Here is an 11,468-nt window from a genome sequence, read left to right as displayed (position 1 = left end):
AGAGCCTCGGGCCCTGGTGCACTGGCTCGGTGGGAAGTGTAGAAGACGCCACCACACCGGAGAGCATCTGTCTGCTGCTGTACCGCTGACTCTGCAGATGGGCATCGCTGTGACAGCTCGGCTTAAGGCTGGTAATTGCATAAGCCACCGTGACCAAGTTATAACTGAGTGTCTGAGCTCTCACCACAGAAATGTGTAAGTGAAATCAAAAGGCCACAGATGATAGAAAACTCACCTGTGGGTTACTCTGCTACAGCTGTATTGGAGTAAGTGATAAAACCTTCTGCCACAGACAAAGCCAAAGCCTTAGTAAAAACAAATACCCCAACAAAAAACCCCACATCCATAACCCAGAAAAACATATAGATATAAAAATCACATAAAAGCTTTTTGAATCCTGTTCTGAAGTCCCATTCCTTAGAAATGTTTTACTCCCTTCTTGTGTCATGTTTTTCTTGCTACAGCCAGTAATTTAGCAATTCAAATTTCAGATCACCTAGATAATTTCCTAACCAACTAGTCAACTGACTACTGGTGACCAGAAAAAGGGCCCAAGTCTCATGTAGGCAATTGCTCATTCTCTTGATTTAAACAGTGTATTTTCCTCCAGTTTAGTATTAAGGTTTGAAGACCAGGAAAAAAGTCTTTGTATCATCATGACAAAACACTTGCCAACTGCAACTGCTTCAAGAATTTATCCAAACTCCTATGGCAACATTATTCATCCCTCTCCCTCCCTCCTAGCTGCATTTCCACCATCAAAAACCCAAGCAGTATTTGTGCCTTGAGTACTGTAAGTACCTCTTCCAAGCTGGCTTTCATTCCTATTATATTCTCCCCTGACCTGCTCTGCTTTGCCTGGCAAAAAGGTGCAATGTTTTGTGTTGATCCTCTGCTTAGAATGAGTTTAGCTCTCTCGGCACCTGCCTTTACTTCTTTTCTGTTTTCCATGTGTTTCTCTTGCTTACAGAGCTTCATGACCTCTGATCTGTGTTACTCAGGAGGTCACATTGGTTCCTGCTGGCCTTAAAATCTATGGATCTTGTGTTGTATCGTCTGCCTCCCAGCTGCTTATATTCCTCTTCACTAATTATTTTGAGTCTTGCATTCTTCCTTACTGGTATTAATCTCCCCACTTAATTTTTTTTCAATTCCATCTTAGCAATAAATAAATAGATAATTCTGTGGAAATATGAATTTGAATTCATGGCTTTTGTTCACTGCATCATCTTTTTCTCCTATTTCCCATGTGAATATTGAGAGCAGTCAGAATGCCAGGAGTTTTGTCTTACTATTTGCATTTTATATCCTTTTTTACTTTAGCCTGTACCACATAAAGTAAGTGCTAACTCACAGCCTAGAAATGGAGAAGAGGTCTACTAAATAAAAGAACTGAATCATGAAAGCAGCAGGAGGGGCTGGGAGAATGAACTGCCACTTGTGAGCCGAAGCTTTTTTACTCTGCTGCAGTTAGCATCACTAACAGCTGCCTATCTTTGACCAGTGACAACCACTTCAGTTTTATGCAAAAATGACTTAAAAAGTATAAATTTAAAACGAGAAAACATGATGGTTTAAGTTTTTTCTAAGTCTTAATAGGTCTTTGCATGAAGACCAAAGGATTCCAGCAGGGAGATTAGAGAATATTCACAGTTTTAAGATTTGGGGAGCAGAATCGTACATTTGTTAGTCATATTAAGCCATATATTGTCAAGCTAATGCTTTTCTCAAGATGCTTATATACAGTTTAAAAACTGAAAAAAGCCTCACTGGTAGATTACTTTTACATACAGCATCTGTAAGAGACAGTGGTTTTCATGTAGCACTTTGCATTTTTACTTCTTTGCTCAGCTTGAATCAATTCAATTTTTTGTCACTGCATCTTAGGATTGCCTTAGGTCATGTAATCACATTAATATAATGGACCAAAATATTACTGTCAAATTCTCTTGTACATTAATTTTATTAGACATCTTGCAACAAAGAAAAAAATGTCAAACAAACATGTAATTCAGAGGTCATTTTAACAGTCAAATCTCTTCTACTTTTCAGTGAAAGTGCAGTATTTGAATGAGCACTTCCTTTGAAACAATATGCCTTCAGGTTTGTTTTGCTGCTGCAGTTGTGAGACCACTCCATTTTCTTTCTTTGTGAAACTGACTTTACAAAATACCTGTCACTAAGCAGCTTTTACCTTTGACTTCCAGGCCATTTGCATTTCTTTAATCTTACAGCCCATGAGGCTATGATTGCTCATGCATCCTAGGGCACAGTACTAGCTCTCTGCACATCAGACCCCTCTCACTTCCCCAAACAAACTTCTGTTTAAGACACTAATAAAATCTTTGCAGAAGAGCTCTTCACACTCCAAATAGCTTGCTGACATTGTGGATTAACAGGAGATACTTCCCATCCTATTCACTGGAGTTAGGAGTAGCAGATACTATTATTCTATCTCTTCTTATAATCCAAAGAACGACTGAGCAAGAATGCCACTTGAATGCAAATAACAGTCAAATGTGTTACAAATATGCTGCTAAAGCAGATTCAAACACTGTAAAATTAAAACAAATAGAAATCCTCCAGACTTTGGGATGAATGTGTAAGATGCTGTTAACTGGTGAAATTCGTGTTCAGCAAACAGGCTAATAGCATTTCCTGTCCTAAGCCAGCACACTTTCTGTCTATCAGAGAGATTTGGCTGGAACATGAATGGAATTTTCCTGAGCACTTCCAGTAGCTAAGATTCCCCTTTTAACCTCTCTGAGAACCTGCCCCCCTTCTCAAATGTTTATATATATATATGCTACATAAAACAAAGCTGATGATGATTTTGAAGGCTGCTTATCTTGATTTTTTGCCTAATCAACAGGTTATGTTTTTACACAAATATGGACTGCCATTTCTGATAGCACATGCTCAGCCAGAGCAGTTCAAGGTTTCAGTGTAAGAAGTGACTGTCAGTGTTGATGCCTGTCTGTTTCTGTGCTGCCCCATCAAGCATGGGCAGTTACTTTATTCTTAAATTAAAACTTAAATGTTCATACCACGTTATCAACCTGGAATATAATTCACAATGAGCATTGTTGTATAAGTCTTATCTACTTCCCCATTTCTTAATCTTGCAGCACAAAATTAAATATTGACAGTTATCCTTACCTGCTACTAAGTACTTCCCTGTTCCTCACTTACCCAAACAAACTTTCCATCATTCCAAGTGCTGGAAAAATGATTTATCAAAAGGACAGTAACAAAGTACTTAGTTCTAAAAGCTCAATTGTTTACTTTTAAGTGATGGCAAAGAAAAAAGTTTCAGCACTCAAGAAGTCTTCAGAATCCAAAATTTTTGCATTCTTTGTAGAAACTCCAGTACTTTTCCATTGCAGAGCATGGTAGAAATTCCTCTTTATGTACCGCTACTATCTCATGGAATTGAAGAAAATGTGTCAGGCTTTCCACTGAGTTGAACTGGACAGAAGAGCCTGGTGAAAAGGAATGCAAATGATTAGAGTGTAAATTAGAATAATGGAAAGCAATCACTGGCACTATTACCTAGAAAGGTGTTTGCAGTTTGTTAGAACCTTGTAAGCACTAGTGATCCCTAAGAATCTGTAATGTCCTCTAGGAATCTTGTGGGGTAAGGCTTGCGACATCTTACCACTACGTCTCACTCAGATCCAGCCTTCAATGAGACAAGGGTCATACTACAATTCCTGGTGCTCAGCCTGAGAAGCCATTCCAGACATTTCCAATTATATAATAGGACAATGCAGTTGTTCTTTGATACTGCTTGAATTTCACGTATTATGTCCACAAAGAGACATGTTTAAAGTACTTTCCCAAAATAAGGAATCTCTCTCATAGAGAATGACCGTCCTAAAACGACTTTGTAAAAAGGAAAGTGTACACCTGTACAGAATAAACTGCAGGACTGAACAATAGGTATTTGCAATATTCAAGTATTTGCTGGACTGAATTAACTATTGCAATGCATAAATTCAGGGCACTTGTGTCAGTACAGGAGAAGTGGAACTTTTTTCACTGTTAAAAATCAGTAACAAAGTAATTTTGTAAAGATCCACCAGTAAGAAATATTAGAAGACATTGCTCCGTAACAGCACAGACTCCAAAAGGCACTTGGAACTGTGGATTTCAGAGTTACTTTAATACATCTTTCATCCCCGCTTTCTCCCTTCAGTATCCTTGCACGAAGTAACAGAGCTGCTGAGCTGCCACAACCAGCCCAACACAGAAAACTGCCAGTGAGGGCAGAACTGTCACACACAGCAGATGGTGTCAAGAGAGAGAACTCTCATGAAAGTGGAGATGGTTTCTGTTTAAAAAAACAACAAAACCAAAGCAACAAACCACAACAAAATACTGTGTCCAAACAACATTCAAGTGTCTCAAGAAGCAAAACAGGATACGTATTTCAGGATTATTAGATCAGTCAAGATAAATCATTGTCAAAATGCAGAGAAAACATGTTTGAAGCGACATCAGTTGGCCATTTAGCTTGTACTTATTACTGGGCGCTCATATGCCATCCCAAGAGTCTTTCTTTGTTACCACTGTTTTTCATTTGTGTCACTACACTGATTCTAAAAAGCAAAATATATTCACTGAATGGACAACATCATTGGTGCCAGTGATAAAACAAACAGTGCTACTTGGCAGGTGTTAGGCCTTTTAATTCCATATCTTGGTGCAATTTCCCTGCCATTTCCTGAGTTCCAGGAGCACACCCAAAGCCAGCAAAGTAGCAAAGTGCTATTAGAAGGAAAAAGCTGGTGTTCAGGAATACAAATAGAGTCTGGTGTGTGAGGATGTGTGTTGTTCCACATCCGTGACACTCACAGCAAAACTTCTGACTCCAATGAGGACAGGACTGTATTTGGTATCTTACAAGCTCGGTACATTTCAGTACACATAACACAGTACATAATGGAACAAAATGTATGATCTGATGTCTGGAATATATTTAAGTATCACTGACTGCAACAAAGATGGGCAGGCTGCACACAAGACCCATGCGAAAAGTTACATCACAACACTCCTCACACTTACAAAGCAGCAGTCAGTCACACCAGAAGAAGCCAATGTATACACTCATTTAGCAGTTATGTTTTGAAGGGCACAAGGAATACTTGGATAAAAAAAATTACATAATAGTTTTAAGGACAAGTTCACCTAAAAATGATCTTAAAGTATGTCTAGGATTCTTTTTTAATAAAATAAACTGGCAGAAATTGAGATGAAATGTTTTCATTAATGCTGAGTATATGGTGACATGATAGGCATGACTTCAACCTGCTCTAGTTTGTTGAAAAGAATGCTTTTTTTTTGTTCTGAAATGTCCACATTTTGTATGCAAGTAGAGAGAAAATTCTTAGCAAAGCCTAAAGTTAATTTAACATCCTGTATTGATAGATTATAATTGAAGAAAAGATGTTCTTTTCTGTACTGCAATGATTTAACTTACTGACTAAAAATTCTCAACTCAAATGTGAAAGTGTAAGAGAGGCAAGACCAAATAAATCTAATGAAGTAACTTTTTTTAGCAGCAGATAACAGCTTTCTTTGTTGATTCCTTTGTGTCAAATTTATGTTTTACCTATTATGGATTAACATTTTGTCAAGTAAATATCAGTATTCCACCACAAATACTTGCCTGAGTGAATAATTAAAATATCTAATCTCTATAATCTCTACTTTTCAGTAATTTTAGATAACAGTCAACATCTACCAAAACCACAGTAATTTATATATTCTAAAACTGCCTTCCTCAGTTCTGACACCAGTGCTTGATAATGAAGTTTCTATATGCATAGACAGTAATTTTTCCCCAGTAGGTATGAATCAGTGTTTTGGTCCCCATGTTTCTTCCTCTGACACAGATGATTAATGGCCTTTGCATTTTTCTTTCTCAAGTCTTTCTCCCCTTTCTCTCTCCCTTTGCTATTATATTTAATCTTCTGATACCCACTTTGATGTTTTCTTCCTGCATTTTGCTGACTGTTAACTCTTATCCCCTTAATAAAGACTGGCAGTTTAGAGGCTCTAAGCAGCCAAGAAAGGTTCCTATACTGTTATCCAAAACTCAGTACCTCGGGTACAAAGCAAACTTAGTAAATTTAGACACACAGGCAGGGTCTTTCTCTGCTTTCCTAACCTTGCTGTCCTATTCTGTCAGTTTTCTGTAATCTTCATGAACTGTAAGATAAAGTATCAATATCAGAATGAGCTTTTTTTCCAATAAATATGGGGAAAACACATGTTGTCTCTTGGTAGTTTTTCCATCCTGCTTATCAACATCTCTTCCGTCTTTGAAGGCATCTATTTTAGTCTTAGAGTTTTGAAACCACTCCAAACATTTTCAACTTCTGTTTCCATTTTATTGCATCTCTACCAGACCTTGTCTGCTGTGGCTGCTAAGAATCTGAAAATTGTATTTAAGGAGAATTCCCATTAATGGTGCAACTACGTGAGTCTCTAAAGGTTGCATAAAGGTTAGTCAGTGAAGATAAGATTGCCACATCAGAGCAGAGTCACCATTTTCTCATCATTAAAATAGCTCCTGAAGGATCAGGTCTTAAAAATCCCACCAGTATCTACCTTATTTTTCCCAAGCAACAAAGTACTAGGGCTATCCAAAAACACGGTTAAGCATTTTATAACTATTTTACTGGTGTAAATTATCTGTAAAAGAATTTAAATGCTCTTGTAGTTTAGGCAACGTGTTTGAGTAAATTTACAGGCATCAGTAAATCCAGTTTAAATACTTCTGTAAAACAGGTAATGATTATTATCAGATCTGATGGAAAGATCAACTGATATGCAATATCTGGCAAAGTCACAGGATATTTCATTCTTCTGACTCAAAAGGATCTCGTTCAGCACAGCTAGTCTAGACACGGGCTACAGATGCGTAAGCAAAGAGAAGATCTAAGAACAACACACTTGAAGGTGACAGCATTTGATCCAGGGTGCCAGAGAGGGGTATTAATAGAACAAAAATCTGTCTTAAGTGCTTTCAAGTTTCTTGGGCCTTATCCACACTCCCCTCAAGAACTTAGAAAAGACCTGTCACAATCCAGGAGTTCCAACAGGCATTGCCAATTCCAGCCAAGAAAGGCCTCAGAAATGACAGCCAGCACTTCACGTAAACAACATTTTTGGGCCATCTGAATCTTTAAAAAAAGGCTGCTACTGAATTGAGGCAATAATTCTGCCCATGCTGGTGATCATTTTGAAAATAACTTTTCTTTTAGATTAAGTGTTCCTATTACCTATTACACTGAACCTGGACATTAGGACCTGGATTAACACCTGAAATTTACTAACTAAGGTGAAAAGCTTATCAGAGCAGTTCAACATGGTACTGGTTTATTATATTCTACAATTATTAAGGATGAAGAAGAAATCTCAATTAGAGGAATACGAGCTTTAGGCCAGTTTAGCCTGAAACTAAAGCTTTCCTATGCCTTATTTCCCTTTAACCCAGATACATAGTGGCCTGGTATATAGCTCTTTTTTTTCCCTAAGATTAGAATATATCAATGGTTCCTGTTACAGACACATCAATAACTTATTTTACTCAATATTTTACTGAGGCTTGAGTGAAATCAAGTAACTTCCTTTTGTGTTCTTCAGGGGTTTTTTTAATTTGTATTCATAACCTATCAAATGGAAAGAAAAGTTGATCAAGACCTGGTACTTTGGAAAGAGATGTGTGTGGACAGATTGCCATTGTAAGACCAGAACTTTCTCTGACAAAATACAATGTTTTCCCAGTAATTTAATAGTTTTTCCCCTTTAAATGCATTCACTTTTCTTCAGGTATCCCCACAGTTCTTGATTCACTTCACATGATATAGATGTCAATTCTTTTTTTCTCTTGTAAATGCTCGAGTCCAAGGTCTCTGTCCTTACAAACCAATCAGTAAGGAGTCATCTTTTTCTAATGATCAGATTAACCATGTCAGTCAGACACCTAAAGTTAAGGTGGTGTCCACCCACTACAGGATACAGGGCAGCAGAGATTTTGGCTAATTGCATTGTGATCCTTTGTGTCCATCTCCATCCCAATGTTAAAAGTACCTTTTCCCCAAGAATTAATCTATCAAGAGACCTAAATTATGCACACTGCATTTTTTGCATTGGTAATTATGAACCTTTGAAAAAAAAAATCAAAGGTTATTTATAGCATCGTTATAATAAATAAATCATTTCCATTCGGAAGCTCCTTAATGGACTACAATGACGAGATAATTCATAGAACAGCTATAACAGTGCCAGAAGGACATAGAGCATCTCCTGATAGTACCTTAGCCTATGTTTTTTTTCCTTTACATATCAGGTATGACTCCCCATGGATGATCTATAGGTTCAGTTCATCATCTGCCTATAACGGAAATTTTTATAGCAATAATGGGGAATTTAATTCATACTTTCACAATTCATTATCCTATTCCATTGCTTCTAGATAAAACACTATATTTGAGAAAGAAACATTTCTTTCTCCACTCAAGGGATAGTATTCCTCAGAAATTAATGTTTTCTTTTTGTCCTCCAGTGAGATTGGCAAAACCAATGGCATAAAGCAGAAAAAAATATTAGGTGTTTAGAATCATTCTTCTTTCAAAGTATTCCGTAATAGTGGCCTTTCTTGTTGCACTGTGTCTGCATGGGAAAAGGACTTGCAGGTATGATTAAAGACCAAGTATTCATGCCTTTTATTCTAAAGCATCAGTTTCAAGGTTTACGCTGAAATCTCAAATTGCTTTATGTTTTATGTGGTAGAAAGTATGATTCTCACAAAAGCACCCAAAGATGTTCAAGAGACACAGTTAATAGTTCATCTGTTTCTAAATGACTGAAAAATGTGTAACAGAAATATTATTTATAGCTTTCTTGAAAGCATCGCCCAGGTAAGTGAAATGAATACATTATTTTCCATTAACCTTCTGCCTATATCATGATCTTATACTATAACTGTTTTTTGTCTTCTCCTACATATCCTGGAGTATATGGCTGTTCCACAGTACCAAATACTTAGTATGTGACACATTCTGAATGATTATTTTTCATGGACCTTGGATTGGTGTATCAAGATATTGTTAGGTTATTCATTTAACAATGGTGGCAAAGTCAAGTCGGCCAAGGTACTCCAAGGAAATCCAGCAATGTTTCAATAGCTGTCTCAGAGAAACAAAATAACAATTTTTAATCTTAGTAGCTCTTCTTTGATATAGATGTAACATGATTTCTTCCCCAGAATGTGAAAAAGGTATAATTGACATACATGCCAATACTGAGAACTGTGTACATCCTCCCATAAAATAATCTATGTTCAAGACTGAATTTATAAAGAAATAAAATAAAATAAGTAACAACAAGTAAAATAAGAAACAAAATGGCTGGTCCCATTTTTCTCAACAAAATATTTTTACACAGCTATCCAGATGACCTTTCAGTTTCTCAGTTAAGTCAATCACTCTATTTAAATATCAAATTACCGAGTTTGAGCTCAACATCAACAAAGACATATACTAGTATCCTTTCTTAAAAGGCACAAAGATTGCACTAAAAATAATTGTAGGAGACTATTTTTTGGTATGACTAGAAGGGTGTAGGTTCCCAGCATATGATTCTTTCTTTTTAACTTATTATGTTATTGTTGTAGAGTTGATTATATAATGATTCACTGGTATACTCACTTGAAAAGAAAGTGGTTCTCTAAAATTTTTTCTAATCATTTTAGAAAACCTGAACTTAATGTGCCAAGATAGTGCATAAGAACTTCCAGGTCCAAACTTGGGTAATAAAAGCCAGAACACTTTAAAATTCTTGCAGTTTATAGCAGACTGAAATGCAGATTGGAAGAAACAGAAGACAAGTTATAAATCAAGTTTCAGTTCAGGTCAGAACAGCCATTTGAAAAACCAACCTCTCCTGTTTTTCATGCACTGGCAAAATCTACAGTGGCTGTGATTCATTTGTTGAGTTTTACGTACAACCTCAGAACAACTTCTAGAGCCTTCTCCTACACTATAATCATGTGCTGTTTGAAAGACTGAATTGTTTTGTTTAAAAGCTTTGTTGTAACTTTGTAAAGTGATTCCTGAAAGAAAACAAGATAAAAGTGTGATAAAAATCTGAACAATTCCCAAGGTAAAATCATCAGGTAATCTCCTAAATACTTTCACCTCAGATTACCAATGTGGTATCAAAATAATCTGTCTTCTCTGTTTAAAGCAAAGCAGGAGGTGAAGCCAATGCCTCTTGAAGCTTGATGTATATCACACTGCATTGCATTTATTGCTTTCCTAAGGAAGACAAGAAAAGATGTGTTCTAGGAAGATTATCGACAACAGTTCTGTTTGCCTCAGTCTTTTCGCAGTCTCCGTGGGACCACCAAAGCAGATGAAAATGTTATAGTGCACCTGATGAATTAAGAAGATGGGTCAGTTGTCAAAGGATTTTTTTACAACTTGTTTCACAATGTTAAAAGGCCAGAAAGTCAATGTTCAAAGCACTCAACTAGCAGTCAGTTTCAGTACTCTTAGCTGGATTTAGGGGAACACAGTTTCTGTATCAAACAAAAAGGAGCAATGGTTACAAGTTTTAACAAGCAAGTTTCCAACTAGATATATGGGGAAAAATTCATCAAGAGCATGGTTAAGCATAGGAATACCCATGCCTGAAAATATGCAGAATTTGACTTGACAAGGCATTGAGAAACCTTATCTAACTTGGAAACTGGTCCTACTTTGAACAGAAGGTTGGACTAAAGACCTCCAAAGGTCCCACTGAACCTATGTTAGCCCATGATTCTGCGCAATCACATTATCATCTGGTTTCTTCTAAAGTGATTTTCCAGTTTCAGAAGAACCTGGTTTACAGGTAAGAAATACAGACATTGAATACTTAGAATTGGCTTCCATGATATGCAGTCCCTAATAGTTGTTTCTTCCCCCACCCCCTCCACCTCCCCACAGTTTTTGGCCCTTTGAAATGTGATTTTTGTTTGACTCTTGCTGGCCACATACCTCAAGTCTGAATCAGCCATGTGACATTCTACCTTCTACCCTGCTGATAGTCAAATAACAGCAGGTAGAGGATTTTGGAAAGCAAGAGGAAGGAAGCCTATACCTCAGCCATAGTATGCAGTTACTGGAAAATACAGCTTTGTAAATTCTGCAGACAGAACTGTGTACTTTTTTGCAAAGTATGTCAGTACATAAAGCAAATGCCTGCAACTTTACAGTATTGGAAAGTACTTTCAAGTATTTGTCTGTAAGCCATAAAGAAGAGAAAACATTTTAATAGTTGCATCTTGAAATACCCCAGAGACTGAAAAATATTACAGATAGACATTTTTGTCTACAGTCTCACTTTTCTTCCAAAGTACACAATACAAAGAATATATACTTCATCTCCTTGTCTTTCAGAGTCACATAAATGGG

At 36.8% G+C, this 11,468-nt stretch overlaps 1 protein-coding gene across 3 annotated transcripts in view; it reads right to left on the bottom strand.

Annotated features, from left to right (window-relative positions):
* Positions 1-1,990: 1,990 nt before the first annotated feature.
* ANKRD31 (ankyrin repeat domain 31) overlaps positions 1,991-11,468 on the bottom strand; it is a 64,153-nt gene continuing 54,675 nt past the window's right edge. For 2 of the 3 annotated variants that reach the window (XM_069001942.1, XM_069001944.1), the window contains one exon: positions 1,991-3,482. In XM_069001942.1, the coding sequence (XP_068858043.1) occupies positions 3,331-3,482 (152 nt within the window). In that variant the 3' untranslated portion in view covers positions 1,991-3,330. The remainder of the gene's footprint in view (positions 3,483-11,468) is intronic. The other variant, XM_069001945.1, reaches the window with a different exon arrangement.

This window comes from Aphelocoma coerulescens (assembly GCF_041296385.1).
Source record: "Aphelocoma coerulescens isolate FSJ_1873_10779 chromosome Z unlocalized genomic scaffold, UR_Acoe_1.0 ChrZ, whole genome shotgun sequence".
Taxonomy (NCBI): Eukaryota; Metazoa; Chordata; class Aves; order Passeriformes; family Corvidae; genus Aphelocoma; species Aphelocoma coerulescens.
Note: the sequence above shows the minus strand (reverse complement) of the source record. Positions and strands in the feature narration are given on the sequence as shown.